The 15336-nt window shown below is 47.7% G+C and overlaps 6 protein-coding genes across 6 annotated transcripts; all 6 read right to left on the reverse strand.

The window, feature by feature from the left end:
• Positions 1 to 1736: 1736 nt before the first annotated feature.
• On the reverse strand, positions 1737 to 2150 carry N7511_011344 (nucleotide-binding domain-containing protein; the record flags this gene model as incomplete). The annotated part of the gene is made up of 2 exons (XM_057133721.1): positions 1737 to 1894; positions 1916 to 2150. 2 exons carry the CDS (start codon positions 2148 to 2150, stop codon positions 1737 to 1739), a joined length of 393 nt encoding a protein of 130 aa, XP_056978678.1.
• Positions 2151 to 3051: 901 nt separating this feature from the next.
• Positions 3052 to 3628, reverse strand: N7511_011345 (glycoside hydrolase; the record flags this gene model as incomplete). The annotated part of the gene is made up of 2 exons (XM_057133722.1): positions 3052 to 3434; positions 3559 to 3628. 2 exons carry the CDS (start codon positions 3626 to 3628, stop codon positions 3052 to 3054), a joined length of 453 nt encoding a protein of 150 aa, XP_056978679.1.
• A 110-nt stretch (positions 3629 to 3738) lies between these two features.
• N7511_011346 (glycoside hydrolase) lies at positions 3739 to 4606 on the reverse strand (the record flags this gene model as incomplete). The annotated part of the gene is made up of 2 exons (XM_057133723.1): positions 3739 to 4575; positions 4598 to 4606. The coding sequence occupies 2 exons, from the start codon at positions 4604 to 4606 to the stop codon at positions 3739 to 3741; spliced, it is 846 nt and encodes a 281-aa protein (XP_056978680.1).
• A 4016-nt stretch (positions 4607 to 8622) lies between these two features.
• On the reverse strand, positions 8623 to 9727 carry N7511_011347 (uncharacterized protein; the record flags this gene model as incomplete). The annotated part of the gene is made up of 3 exons (XM_057133724.1): positions 8623 to 9116; positions 9184 to 9363; positions 9646 to 9727. The coding sequence occupies 3 exons, from the start codon at positions 9725 to 9727 to the stop codon at positions 8623 to 8625; spliced, it is 756 nt and encodes a 251-aa protein (XP_056978681.1).
• Positions 9728 to 10678: 951 nt separating this feature from the next.
• Positions 10679 to 11773, reverse strand: N7511_011348 (uncharacterized protein; the record flags this gene model as incomplete). The annotated part of the gene is made up of 1 exon (XM_057133725.1): positions 10679 to 11773. The coding sequence occupies one exon, from the start codon at positions 11771 to 11773 to the stop codon at positions 10679 to 10681; it is 1095 nt and encodes a 364-aa protein (XP_056978682.1).
• Positions 11774 to 12964: 1191 nt separating this feature from the next.
• Positions 12965 to 13312, reverse strand: N7511_011349 (uncharacterized protein; the record flags this gene model as incomplete). Its single annotated transcript, XM_057133726.1, has 1 exon — positions 12965 to 13312. One exon carries the CDS (start codon positions 13310 to 13312, stop codon positions 12965 to 12967), a length of 348 nt encoding a protein of 115 aa, XP_056978683.1.
• Between the last annotated feature and the right edge of the window lie 2024 nt (positions 13313 to 15336).

The following is a 15336-nucleotide window of genomic DNA, read 5'->3' on the forward strand; positions in this document are numbered from 1 at the left end:
CCTCTCTCTTATTTCGGTAATTAGCTTGCTTATGTTTGTTATATGTGAGTTTTTTTAGGCGTTCAAATGAGATCATACTACAATTAGATAGAAGTGCCTAAATAGCTACTAGATAATACCAATTAGGCCATAAGATGTCATTTAAATTTCAATTAAAATGAATCAATTTGTCTAAATTTTAAGACCACAACTAAATCGGTATATTTAAGTAATACTATGACTATGATTGAGTTTCATTATATCAATGACTTCATCCATATTTCTTAATAGACCTGAACATAAAAATAATCTTCAAGGATTCTGATTTCGCCTTATCTAGCTAGTTCTTTTTATAACTATTCCACGTTAACTTCAATGATAGTTTTATTTATGCTTATGCCTAATGAACAATAGATAACACATGTCTAATATATTAGCTTTTGTAGTTTTGATCTGTATCTATTAGCCTTATAAGTTCAAATGAGTTCATTCCCTGCTTATCTTGGAATGCTTGCAAAAGAGAATATTGTTGTACTAAATACAGAATTAGGAAGTTATTGATATACTGATATTCCTCAAGCTGACCCACAAGCTGTATTGGTGAATGATTGTCACCAGTTATCTCTAACTCAGTACTAAATACTCTCAAATTTGTGATAGCTTCTAGTTTCTTTTCTATAGCTACAGTACAATATGAAATAACCAGCAGAAATAAGTTATTACCGTTGTTAATATGAGAAGAGACTAGAGAGCAGGAAGTAAAAGAGATTAAAGATCATAATGATGATCTTAAAGAAAGCCTCTTATTATGTATTCTGAGTGCTGGTAAATCAAGGGCCGAAAAGGGCGCCTTGTCTTGGCAGCGCTCCTTCAGTATTCTGATTGGTCGTCACGTGATCCCGATGGCTGTCAACCGGTTGGTGCACGACCGCCCGTCACTGGTTGCGGCCCCAGGATCGATTGGTGCCCGGCAGGTCCGTAACAAGATGTAAATAACAGTATTTTATTAGATGAATCGGCATTTTTGTCCATCCGATTTAAGTAAAGCGTAGAAACTTTATGGAAAATGAGGGTCTATGAGGGTCAGTGAGAGTCAGCCGCGTGAGGGCCGGCGAGGGTTGAGGTCGGGTGAGGGTCAAATCTTTGAGCCGACCCTCGCGAGGGTAATTCCGAGGTCTAAAGATGGATGGATCCCGATGAAGCGATGCTGGTAAGATCGGCAGGATAGCCTTCCAGTGTGATCAGGTGAGTATGTTGGTATACCTTCACATATTCTGGATATGTTAGTTTCCCAAGGTTTGATAATTTGAGGAAATTTACAGATAAGCTTTTGAAAAAAAACGCAAAAACGAAAAAAAAATAGCCCAAGTGATTAAAGAAGTAGGTGTGAAATGTATACCTCAGTCACTCACGTCTATCCAACTTTGCACCGCTTGGCTGTGGAGACATGGTCGAATCTACCAAGAGCATTGGATCTTGGGAGTGTATTCAACCGGGGCGGAAATCTCATAGCACGTCGCACCCGTTGTCTGTGGACTCTTAATGCAGTCCACAGTAGATGAAACGCCGGGGCAAGTGAATGTACCCGGGACATCAGTAGTACCCACATAAACGCAGTCACTCATTCTGTGAATGTCTACCGAGATATCGAAGGTGCCATTGGGAAGACCCTCGCCATCTGAGGGTCCTTCTCCGAGCGTGTCTAAAATATCCTCGCAAAAACTGTATGACTCACTGTATGTTGGATCAAAGTATTCCTAGATGTAAGGGTTGCCAAGCTCGTTGTCATCTTCGGTGAGTGTGATAATGAACCGCTCTGACGGTGTAGCCGAAGCTGATGTGGTGGTTGATGTAGATTTAGAGGTCGTTGAGGTGGAAGTTGTCGATGTGGACGTGGTTGTGGTGTACAGGCTGCCTGTGAGCGAGTATTACTCACCGGAATAAAGAGACGAGAAGAGCTTTGACTGAAGTGTGGCGATTGACAGGCTTGTAATGTCCACCGTTGAGGTACCCAATGAGCTCGTAGGTTCGGCAAACGCGGTGTAAGTACCAACTACCAGGCCGACTGTGATGGTGGATGTGGTCTCAGTGGTGGTAGTGGATTCACTCTTGGTCTCAGTTTCTGTCGTGGCACTATGGGTTATTGTGGTTATCTTGCCGTCTGTGGTCATAGTTGTGGTGTAGGCGCTTTCTGTCACGATGGTTTTATCGTCCTTTTGTCATCGTCGTCACTACCCCCTCCGCCGCCACCACCACCACCATCGATATCAATGCTAAGACTCGGAGGGCAAAAAGGGCAGCCTCCAAGGCAGTGTATCGTGCCTATATTCTTTATTAGCCAAATTATTCCATTTCGAACATCTGTCAATGGGATATTAGAATGGAGTCTGGAACATACAGATTGAACCAGTATGCTCAGTGCCACTAGTTGCCTTAGGACACCAGCTCGAGGAGTCGGAAGCCGATTTCACGGTGGTTTTAACAGTGTTCAAAATCGGATCAGGTGTCTTGTCAGTCGTTGTCGGATAGGCCACATGTGTCACAGTTGAAGTCTGCGCAGGCTGAGTGGTTCCACCGCTGACAGATGTGGTACCTCCCTAAACTCCAGTGTAGTTCTGTGTGGTATAGGTGATGTTCCCAGAGGAATATTCTAATCCGGGGATGACGCCTGTGGTGCCATCAATGACGGTAGTGTTTCCTCCGACCGTTCTGCTCTGGTTAGCTTGACTTGGCTTTTCTATGAAAGGGTCACTGGAACTGAGATCGGGACTCACGGTGTGTAGGTGATAGCGAAAGGCCTTGGAGCCACTGAGCTGGTCTGGTAAACGGCTGTCTGACCCGCAGAAATCTGTTGGTTCCACAAATTGATGTAATCGGTTCTCACTGTGTCAACAGGTCAGTGTTTGGGATACCTGTGCGCGTAGAATTCGAAGGATAACATGATAACATACCAGGCTCGATGTTGATCAGCCACGGGACCAGAATATTGCTGAAATACGAAACCGTAGTGATGTTTCCAGCTCTATTGGCAGAGGTAGAAGACGCAATAGAGCTCCATGTAAGATGAGTCCTCTATGGGGGAAGGTAATTGTGGTGTTGTAGGTCAAAGGTAGGGGGGGGCATGGTCATCAAACGGGGCGGTGCGCAGGTCACGGCGGGACTTGGCTGTTGCCAGATTTCCGGATCGACCGTGAGTGTTGCTGTATCTGAGCTGCCTGAACTTCCTGAGCTACCGGAGGAAGAGCTCTCATCATTAATCACAAACTCCTCGAGGTCAACGGCCCACTCGGCTGTACCACCAAAATTGTAGCCCTCGTACCAAGTTGCGCGCTTGGTCTTGGTGTCATTAGTCATGTAACCGACCCATTGAGTGTCATTGTAGACGATAAAGTCGGTCACATTTCCATCCGAGTAAGCCTCAGAGCTGTCGTTGGTCAAAAGGATTCGGTTGATCTCTGCATTTGAGATGTATCTCGCGGAATCGGTACATTCTCCTGCCAATCCTGCGGCAGTTTATGTGCAACTGCAATGATAGCAGCCTGCTTCAGACATCTCAAAAGAGCGACCATAGCTAGCCACTCCGACCAAAATGGTTAGTGGCAATTCCACTCTTGGTCAACATGGCCAGGGCCCATTCGGTTTCGGTCATGTTGACATGAGAGAAAAGACAGTCTCCGGCTGTACAGTCATTGTCTGCCCAGGTAATTTCCTTATCCCAGGTTCCATGCAGATCGTAGGTCATGTAGTTAATAAAGTCCACTACATCTGCCACTCGGAAATTGGAAAGGCTTGGAGATACCAGTACGAGGAAGGAGCCGTAATTGAGAGAATTTTGTCGTCAGGTAGGGCGGCCTTGAGCGCTTTGAGGAAAGCAAGGTAGTTATCTCCTTCGTCATCGCTTCCGGCCGGAATGCCTGCGATATCTGGCTCGCCTGGATACTCCCAATCAATGTCGATACCATCAAGACCGGTATCAGAAACATAGTTAACTATGTTCTCTACCAAGGTGGATCTGTGTGCTGCAGTAGTTCCCTCGCGAAAGATCATATATGTATCCAACCCGGTAGAGAAATCCCAGCCGCCGAAGGACATAACACGCTTGACGTCTTTCAGCTCCATGAACTCCGAGAACTCTGTTTCATATCCATCCACATTGATGGAGAAGTCCGAAGAAATACTGCCAAACGCATAATAGACGTGAGTCAATACATATGTGTCAATTGAGAGCGGACTCATCTGGAGACAGGATTGATCCACACTAGTGGGCTCGTAGTAGCCGACCTTGTAGAAGCTTGAAGGAGGAACTGCCCAGTTTGTGGTTGTTGTTCCACAATTCGAAAGGCATCCGTATGATCCATTCGCTGCGGTTCCAGGGTTGTTGTTGTCCGCAAAGGTGCGATTACAGTAAGCTGGTGTAATACCGCACTGGCCAAAGGCATCGCAACAGGCATTCAATGGACATGAAATGTAGGCCTCCCAGTCATCAGAGTTGGTGCTATTGAAAACAGTTCCCGCAACCTGAGGTCCGCATTCTGCATTGGTAATTGGCAAAGGGTATGGAGGGTTGCCTGTAGACAAACAGATGTTCTGACCAGCCTGCAATTCGCTGCATCCATACCAGGCCCATGATTTATTGTTGTAGAACTCGATTTCAGCTTCAGTGAGGCTATATGAGCTAGCCAGAGAGGAATAACTGTCGCCAGATTGTACACTGTACGTGTAACAGGTGCCATTCGAATAAGCAAATGGTGAGAAGTCTGAGATCCCGCAGAACAGCAAACATAGATACCCACGACGACTGGTGAACAGAGATCTGACGCAGTGTTGTACTCGTAGAAATCCGTGGAGGTAATTCCAAAATCTGAGATCAGCCGATCACTAGTATCGCCGGAAACCACTTGTCTGTATGAGCATGTAGCTCTGCGTTAAGTGAGCGTAGGTCACGTGATGGCCACATTGTTTTCGGGTACCCTATGGGCACCCGCGAACCCGCCAAGAACCCATGAGTCCGTATTTTACGGAATAACGGACGTAATACACACAGTACTGTAGCTCATATTAATATATGTAATATGGTATATATTACACGTATTCAAATTTATTGGCGGGTTTTGGGTCAAGAGTCGAAACCCAACCCGCGCTTGGCGAGGCCTAATACCTGTTCACCAGCCTACTTGTATCTTAGATAACATGCAACACAACACACAATCAACCTCCCTTAACAACAAGAACACTGAAGCATCACTTATAAAACAACAGAGAATGTCGGACCCTCGACCCTAAGAGGGTCACCCGCGGGTAAGGGCGAGGTCTAATTACAACTACAGGCAGGACTGCTAAGTTAGCACCGAGAAACATCAATGGAGATATCGAAGACACGAACATTATCTCTGGGTCACGAAGAAGGCAGGCAAAAAGAGACAATGCCTACGCCTACAATGCTATTGCCATGACTGAACCTCCAGCATATCTACATGCATTCGCGGCTGGGTTATACGCAAATAGGCCAATCAGACGTCACAGAGATGACCTTTTGAGAAGTTCCAAAACATTGGAAAGATGTTATGAATCATCCATTTCAAAAGGGCTTCCTAGCCGCAATGAGAAAGGAGATTGACACTCTCGCAGAGAAAGCGACATTTAACTCCGTGGACCGACCGAAGGACCGGGGCAAGCAAATCCTTCCATTGCTCTGGGTCTTTGCCTATAAGTTTGATCAAGATGGATATCTTATTGAGCTAAAAGCAAGAATTTGTTTCAGAGGAGACCTGGAGACTATTTCATTGGATGAAAAGAGAGCTGCTACGTTAGCAGCTAGAACGGCTCGCATGATCTTCGCACTCGTGGCAGCATTTGATCTTAATCGGAGACAGCGAGATGCGGTCACAGCCTTCCTAAATAGCAAGCTAGAGAAGGATGTCTACACTCGAATACCGGAGAAATTTGAAATCCCAGGAAAATGCTGGAAGCTCCGAAAGGCCTTTTATGGACTGAGAATCTCCCCACGTCTATGGCAGCAAGAAGCATCTCGAGTGCTTAGCCAATTAGGTCTTCAACAAGTTCCCGAGGACCCCTGCGTTTTTATAGGAGATGGACTTATTGTCTTCTTCTACGTGGATGATATCTTGATTGCAAGTCACCCGACAACAAGGGAGAGAGCCCAAATGCTTGAAAAAGATCTTGAAAAGCATTGGGAACTAACTGATCATGGAGAAAGAGAAACTGAATGGCTCCTGAAAATCCGCATTATCAGAGACCGGCAATCCAAGAAGCTATGGCTATGCCAGGATAGCTATATCACTAGTATTGCAGTGAGGTATAACCTCACTGACCGGCCAAGTGTATCTACGCCACCACCAAACGAGGAATTGGAGCTGTACGATGGAAGGGCATCTTCCCAAGACATCCTTCTATATCAGAAGAAGGTTGGATCACCCGACCAGATGCATCAAAGGCAACCGCTAAACTTGCTCAATTTTTGACCAACCCTGGTCCTCAGCATCAGCAAGCTGCCGATCGAGTAATTTGCTATCTCTACTCCACCCGCTTTCTTGCCATTGAGTATAGTAGCACATCAGAGATAGACTCGGTACAGCTAGCCAGCGATGCCTCGTACGCGGATCATAAAGACTGAAGAAGCTCCGCAGGTTATATCTGCCAGGTCTACGGAGGACCCGTGGATTGGAAAGTTACTAAGCAACGGACGGTGACAACATCAACCACTGAAGCCGAATTGCTAGGCCTTTAAGAAGCTGGGAAACATCTCCAATGGTGGAGAAGGTTACTCAGTCATGTAGGATTTGATGCTTCTCATGTCATCACAACTGAATGTGACAATGAGAGAGCAATTGGACTTCTCACCAATCAGGACGCCAGTCTTGATACCAAGCTTCACCATATATATATTCACCATCTATGGCCTAGACAGGAAGTACAAGCTGGACGTATCGCCTTACGCTGGAAGCCGACGGCAAGAATGGTCGCCGACGGCTTAACCAAACTGCTATAGAGGCAGCAGCATGAGAACTTCATCAAGCTGCTCCGAATGATCCAGATTGAGCATTTGATTGAAGGAGGAAATTGATATATAGCGGATTCGTAAGGTAATTGCGACACACCCCTTCAGCGGCCTCAGTATCTCATCCTGAGCCGCTGGCAATGCCATTTACCAGCGAATCTGCTCCGATTAGGTCATTCCTTCATGACCAGGTGTTCAATTTCGACCATTCTCAGTAGCTTGACTAAGCTAGCATGCTTCTGTCGAGAGAGCAGCTTCGTCAGGCCATCGGCGGCCATTTTTGTTGTTGGGACCCAGCGTACAGCGACGCGTCCCGCCTTCACTTCCTGTCTCAGCCAAAGGTGATTAATACCAACGTGCCTAAGCTTCGTGTCGAAGCTAGCATCGTCGGCGGTGATCAGACCAACAGTTCTCTCATTATCGCACTCGATAGTGAGGACGTGCGATGCCTCGAAACCCACTCGGCCAAGCAGTCTTCTCCACCATTGGAGTTGCTTGCCGGCTTCAGATAGGCCGAGAAGCTCGGTGGTTGAAGTCGTCACCGTCTGCTGCTTAGTAGCTTTCCAGTCTACAGGTCCGCCGTAGACCTGGCAGATATACCCTGCAGAGCTCTTCCGATCTGCATGATCACCGTACGATGCATCGCTTACTAGCTGCACCGAGTCCATGTCCACCTCCGCGTTGAACTCGATTGCTAGGTATCGGGTGGTGTAAAGGTAGGTGATAGCTCGATCGACGGCTCGGTGGTGCTGGGGTCCTGGATTCGTTAGGAATTCAGCCAATTTGCTGGTTGCTTTAGCGGCGTCGGCCCGGGTGATTGTGGTAGCGTATCCCATTGATCCGACCTTTTGCTGATACAAGTGGATTTCTTGCGCACTTGCAATACCTTCATACGGCTTTAGATCTTCGATCGGTAGTGGGGTTAGCACGGGGGTCGGTCTGTGAGGTTGTAGCGAGTTGCCACGCTTGAGATAGCTGTCTTGGCAAAGCCACAATTTCTTCGCTTGTCGGTCCCGAATAACGCGTATATTCAGGAACCATTCAGCTTCTCCATGGTCTGTAAGCTCCCAATATGCTTCGAGATCCTTTTCTAGCTGATAAGCCCTGTTCTCCGCCGTCCGATGGCTTGCTACCAGTATATCATCGACGTAAAAGAAGACGAGGATGCCGTCTCCGGTGAAGACGCATGGGTCTTCGGGTGCCTGCTTCAGACCTAGCCTGCTGAGAACTCCCGCAGCTTCCTGCTGCCACAGGCGTGGTGAGATTCTCAGCCCGTATAGCGCTTTTTGAAGCTTCCAACACCTTCCTGGCATCTCAAAACCTTCCGGGATCCTGGTGTATACCTCCTTCTCTAGCCTGCTATTGAGAAATGCCGTCACAGCGTCCCGCTGTCTCAAATTCAGGTCGAATGCCGCGACCAACGCAAAGAACATTCTCGCTGTCCTTGCTGCTAGCGTAGCAGCTCTCTTTTCGTCCGATGTGATGGTCTGAAGGTCTCCTCTCAGGCAGATCCTAGCTTTGAATTTTACTAGGAAGCCGTCCTGGTCTAATTTGTATGAGAAGACCCATAGCAGCGGCCAGACCTGCTTTCCCCGGTCTTTCGGACGATCTACCACCTGATACGTCTATTTTTCCGTTAGGGAGTCGATCTCTCTCCGCATGGCTGCTAAGAAGTCTTGTTGAAATGGATGATTCATGACGTCTTTCCAATGCTTCGGGGGATCAGGTAGATTGTCCCGATGACGTCTTATTGGCTTCTCCGCGTATAAGGCCGCTGCGAATGCATGGAGGAAAGCTGGGGGTTCTTCCATGGTGGCGTACGCGAAGGCATTATCCCGTTTTGCTAAGCTTCTTCTTGGTCCAGACATAATATTTGCCTCATCTAGATCGCCGTTGATGTCCCTCGGGGCTAGTTCTCTCGGTGCTAGCTCCGCTTGCAGCTGTGCTTCAGCTTCATCGTCCGATTCACTATTTTCTTGAGCTTTATGGGTCTCTTGCTGAACCTCCTGGAGCTGGTCCCCGGCCTGTATTTCCGGCGTCTCCACCCCCTGACGAGCTGTAGGAGGTTCTTCTTCATGTGGAGGTGTCGGCGGCAGTGGAGTTTCCTGTGGGAATGCACCTGGTAAGACCGATATAGTTTCGAACCGTCGGCTACTAGGTGTTTCGTACACCCCTTGGCGGCTTACTGTATGAGATGGTTTTTCGGCCGAAAAACCCATCTTTTCCTAGAGCCTCATTTCTCCCTGGTGCTTCCTGGACGTCTTCATTATCGGTCCTCGCTTCTAGTTCAGGCATCTCTCCACTTGTCAATGATGCCTGGAATGCTCTCTCAGTCTCCGCTAGGTCCAATTCCTGCGGTTCCTTTCCTAATGGCATTGGGATAGGTTGAAAGGGTTGAAAATCCGGTGAGTATCGCCGTGATTCATCGAATACGGCATCTCTGACTAATTTGACCTTTCCATGCTGAGGGACTCATATTTTCCAGACATTTGCTGCTAGATAGCCCACGAGGAAACCAACCTCAGCGCGTGTATTCATCTTATCCGATTGGACTTGCTTTTCTATACGGCAGTAAGCAAGGCTTCCGTACAACCTAACATTGAATAGGTTGACTTTCGGAATAGCTTCGCCAGCAGCAGAATTCTTACGGACTTCGTCCCATGGCACTGTCCAGTGGTTCTCTTCCCGCTGGTAGGTTGGCGTCCGATTAAGCAGCCAGACTGCTGCCATTGCTGCTTCAGGCCATAGTTCTTTAGGGAGATTTCCTTCGAGTTTTAGCATCCTCATACGTAAATTGATGACACCCCCTGCTCTCTCGGCGTATCCATTCATTTCTGGGTGTCCTGGTGGACTATGATAGACCACTATGCCGTCCGACGTCAAGCTTCGTTCTGACACACTTCCTGCCGAGATTTCATTGTCATAATGAAAGGCCTTGATCGGTAGGTTCCACCAATTTTTGGCTAATTAGACGAACTGGGTGATGGCTAGCTGACATTCAGGTTTTAACTCATGCGTCATAATCCAGTGAAACCGCATTCATTCGACGTAAAAGTGAGAGATCCATCGATGCCTATTGTAGGCATGAGGAAGCTGAATTAGGTCGAAGTGTACTCTTCCAAATCGGCGAAAGCTTCGTCCGATTGGCTTCCTAGACACTTGCCGATTCGACCTTCCTAGGTTGCATGTTTCGCATACCTTGGGTGCTGCTTCCTCTGTGTCAATGATCACTCCTTCGACCATCTTAGGCAATTGCTTAAGGGTTGCAGGCTGTATATGGGCTAGGCAACGGTGCCATAGCTCCGTTGGACCCTTCTCCTGCCGTGGTGCCGAGGACACTGCATTGGCAGTGCTCTGAATGGCTTCATTAGGTTTGTCAAAGATTTATAACCCGTGCTGCTTCCTAGGATGCAGGCTAACAATAGGGATACCCTGGTGATCCTGGATATACCCCTTAGCTTCAGACCATTCACCACCCCTTTCTCGCAACCTTGCGTACGATACTAGCTTGACATGAAACCCAGGTGCGTAGCAGGCATTACTTAGGGTAATGGTCTTCTCTTGCCTTGTTATCGGGTCGGCGCCGGTGAGTTTCACCGTCCCACGTCCAATAACTGCTGTACCGCCGTCTCCCGTCGCGAGAGTCTCCCTAGCTGGTAACGGTTGACGAACCTGCTTCTCTCATTGCAGACATGGACACCAGAGCCGCTGTCGAGGATCCATCGGTCGCGTAGTACTGAGATAGTAGTTTGTGACCCAATTTCCTGGCTTGAAAAGGAGATGTTTCCTAGGTTTAATTGGACTGCATTTGCCGGCATGTTTGACGGTGGTTTCTTGGATCCATTTTCTCCATGCCGGGTCGGCCGACAGAGCTTTCTCCGTTTTCAGGAGATTCTCTTTCCTTGGCTGGTATCCGTCGGGTCGAATTGATTCATTGACAACCCAGCAGGTAGTGGGTTGATGCTTCGGATGCTTATTGCCGCAGGGGCATGGTCTTTCCTCGAAAGGGACGTCTTCCTTTGGCTTCCTAGAGTCATTCTTTGCTTCCTGATGACCCTGCCAAGTGGAGAAAGACCCCTTCGGCGCTGTCGGTGATAGGTCGGACTGGCCAGTTTCCCGATATAGAGCTCTGAATGATTCGGTGAGACTCTGAGTGTCGTACGAGGCTCCATTCATCACGATTTCTTGATATTTTGCTTGCCACCAGATTGGTAAGACCTCCTTAACTGCTTGTAGGAAGTCCTGATTGGCACTATTTGCTTCGGGAAGCTGGAGACTAACCACTTGCTCTCTTAGTTCAGTCCAAGAAGCAAGCCATTTCTCGATATCTCCAGTTGGTTTTTCAGCCGAAAAAGCTCTCCATTTCATTCGAATTTCCTCCATATACGCAGTTGTGCGCGCAAAGCTAGTCTTCAGGTAGACTAGCCGGTCACACGGGGTATCAAATTCGAGGACTGCGTCACGGAGACTGCTATCCACGAAGGTGATGATATACTCATTCCGCTGCTTCTCCCAGCGGTTAGATCCAATTTTGTAGACCTCTAAGAGGTCTCTCCACTCCTTTTTAACCTCCGCATCCGCATCCAGCGGATACTCGGGCTCCCGTGGCTCTTTCAGAGCCTCCGGACGATGGGCTTCATCGTTGTCAGGGTTGCAAAGGTCCCAGACGGTCCGATTCATTGCGAATGCCCTCATCCTCTTGTGCCATGCTCGCCATTGTGACGAGTCTTTCAATTCATCGCCTTTCAGGGCGGAGAGCATTGATGCCGTCTCCATTGTGGATGCTGCTTCTAGCAATGAAGCGAGGATCCTGCGAGATGGTTGGATAGTAGGGATCGGGGGGATTCAGGGGTAGGAAGTCGGCAAGATGCTTTCAGGACCTTTCAGCTTGTGAATAGCTTCAAGAGTGATAGCAAATGAATTCCTAATGGGTGCGAACCGGGCTCATAACTGTCACGATTTGTGCTGTATCCGGCCAATTGGAGATGTAAATGACTCTGTATTTTCATTAACCCCATTTCTCGCTATCCATTGGTCCATTCTGATTACATAAGCTATGCCGACGGATCATCGATAGATCCGGTTTCATGCAGTATTCGTAAGGTAATTGTGACATATGATTAGTGCCTCAGGTATCATTACCGTTGGGGCAATACAAGGGCGTATTTCGGTCTGAGAGAAAAACAAGCAACAATAACATTCATTTCTTGATTCTTGATTTATGATTATGCTTCTTGATATAGCATCAGATTACCTACAGTATACGTCATATGCTCCTCTGCTTCTTCCCTGACCTGTTATTGGGTTTTGTTACTGCTTGTCAAGCTGTCTGCTCGACCAGACTGCCATCGCGCCATCCCCATTTCAGTATATACGTATTGGATTTGCTTGACGGAGCATAGCGAGCAGATTTACAGCTGCCTATGTGAGCGAGTATGGCTATCAATTTGGTGGGAATGTCCTTGACTTCCTTGACGAAGCTCGGGGCTTCTCATACCCGTTTACTGTCAGAAAGTCCAAAAGGCTAAGTAATATTTAAGCGGTCCCAGGCCAATGAGAACGAAGGTTCCCAAAACAGTTTGACTGCGCCACATTATTCAAACTGTGAAAGGTGCCGAGTACATCAATTATTATAGAAATAATTGATCCTATACAAACTTTTCTACAGCTGATAAAAAAACGTACACAATAGCCCCCGTCCCTCAGCACCTCCGCCGTCATTTTCTTCCCCTGCCCTGCCAGGTCTCTTGTCCTCTCTCTTTCTTCATGTGCAGAAAGCACTGTCTTCATTGCCAACACTGTTGTTGCTGTTACTGGTCCCAACACTCTCCCCGTGGCTAATCTCAGCTCGAAACATTGTCGACATGAGGCCGACCAGTGTGGCTTTTGCACTTGGGTCCTCCAAACTACTCCTCATGCGAGGCTTATAAGATATTAGCGTCTAGAAGCGTACGATCAAAGAGGCTTTCATACGTATAAGTCTCTGGCACAGTTCATGATAAATCCGCTTAGCACTTCGTCAATGAGCGCGGAGCTGATTGGATAATGGCCCTGATCGAACATGGGTCTGGCCGAGAATCCAGAGGTGCTGTAAGTAGGCTCCTGCGGGAACATGGTATTGATTTCGCCAAAGCCGTCAGGCATAAGTTCATCCTGGCTACCCAGCTGTGTAGTCTGGCCTTGGGTGGAGTTTTGCGTCGTGTACGGCGGGGACAGTTCTTGCTGTTGGGCTTGCCTTGGTGTCTGTCTTTCAGGGTTGTCGTACGACGGCTGTTGGTTACCCTCTGCACTCGCCCTTGTTTGTCGTCCAGCCATTGCGGTGTTTTGTGATAAACAGAAATGATAAATCAAAGTGAGATCGTGCCATCACTTTATAGTACTTCATTTAGTGTGTTCTCCCGTCCCAAAAAATCGAAGTCTTCCGAATAAATAAACCAGAGTGTGACTATATTGGCACTAAAGGTGGGTTGAGGCGCCTCGTGCATTAGCTCCATAGCAGGGATGTTTGGCGGGAACCTGGGCAACATCAAGTCTAGGTAATAAGAGTTTTGACGTGCTCTTCCCAGGAGACCCTCTTATGACCGTAAGAAGCATGATGCGACATGCATCGATTTTGAATGGACCTGCCACGATAACGTCATCACTTTGATGGAATTAGATCAATATAACTGTATTTCATCTCCCTCTACCCAGGCAAGCGTTGAAGACCAGAAGACCAGAAGACCAGAAGTCATTCTCATTTCTAGGTATGTATGTAGCTTACCTGGGACAAGTTGGGCACGGCCCTTATTACTCTTCTGCTGCGGGGCCCGGAAAATGAAACTTGGACTATGTACATCATTAGACTCGGTTAAGTATGGCTCCTTTTCTGTGCATGCAACATGAAAACCGAGGCGCTACCCCCGGAGCAGAACCCCACAATCACCCCAATCTGATCAAGTGGCCAGAGCGAAATATTAAAAGCAGATGATCAACGTGACACGCAGGCTAAATTATCTTGCTCAGACAGTTCAACGCGCGAATTCTGGTATGCTCTTGACCGGATTGATACCTCATCCCCCACTTCCGCTTAAGCTAGCTATTTCCGAGGTGGTTAGTTAGTTGGAGCTCGGGCCGAAGATTGCAGGGTAGCAAATTTGGTTGGGCTTAGATGTGAATGTAGTTGTTATATTCGATCTGCGAATGCATGATGTATAACCCGGGATCTAAGCGCACCTCTGCGATGCACAGTCGATCAAGGGTGACAAAAGTCGGTCTTAGACGCGCATGCACCTACAATGTACCCTGTTCGGCTGCCGTGTCTCAGACTGAATTGAATTCCGTACATTAAAAGTGGCGTACACTATATGCAACTGGCAACCAACTGCCAAGGATGTCAAGCTATTGGAAAATCTTCGGATACGGAGCGTCAGCGACTGGTCGCCCGTGTTTTCCGATACTTCACTTGTCTCGACTTGAGGATCTTGGCTAATTCATGAATCCATGGTTGATCTGAGTGATGGTCGATCTGATTAAGTTGAGAATAAGCTGCATTCCTGGTACTGTACACATCCCATAGTGTCTGCCTATGAATCAAATTGCACCGGAGATTGCGAACAGATAAGCTTCACCGCACAAACCATTCTGCGACCATCGCAAACCCCCGATGACTTTGCCTACCTCGTTTACAGGCCTAGCATGCATGTAATTTGCGTTCTGTCATGAATATTCAATCCCCATTTTTCGCCGTATTCGGTTCCTTGTCCCGACTTTACCCCTTTAAATGATCGGCAGATACCGCGCCTATCAGGGATCGGCCAACGGAGCAAAGCCGTAGATGGCCCTTGCTTAGCGCTGGGTCTAGATTGACTACACCAGTTTTTGTAGGTGCCACATACTATCTTGTCCAATGAGTCGCCGTGACTGTTGCCAGCGAGAGCTAATTAAATTCTGACGTTACATTGTGAGATATTCCCAATGTCCACTCGAGAACTGGTGGTATTAGACATACTATGCATCAGCAAGTTGAGTCTTCATCGAAGACCTGGTATCAACATATAAGGCGTTGAGGACTTGTACGTGACTTGGGCTCTGTTGTTCGTTCTTTTGTTTTGAGATCTTAAAATTCAGCGCAGCATGTATCTGACGAGGCAACCATTCAACCTTTACCTTGGTGGTGCAGTACAGCATGGCCCGGAAGCGCGCGGGCCGTCAAACGGTTTTCTGTGGAGAACTAGGTTTGGTCTACGGCTTTTCCTCTATATGCGATGGTATCGGCTGGTATGTTACTATCTTCAAGCGATGTAAGAGCCATATGACTCTCAGACTACCAGACTTGATTTTCTCTAATATGAGAACGA

This window comes from Penicillium nucicola (genome assembly GCF_028828085.1).
Source record: "Penicillium nucicola strain IBT 29836 chromosome Unknown utg000013l, whole genome shotgun sequence".
In the NCBI taxonomy this organism is placed as follows: Eukaryota; Fungi; Ascomycota; class Eurotiomycetes; order Eurotiales; family Aspergillaceae; genus Penicillium; species Penicillium nucicola.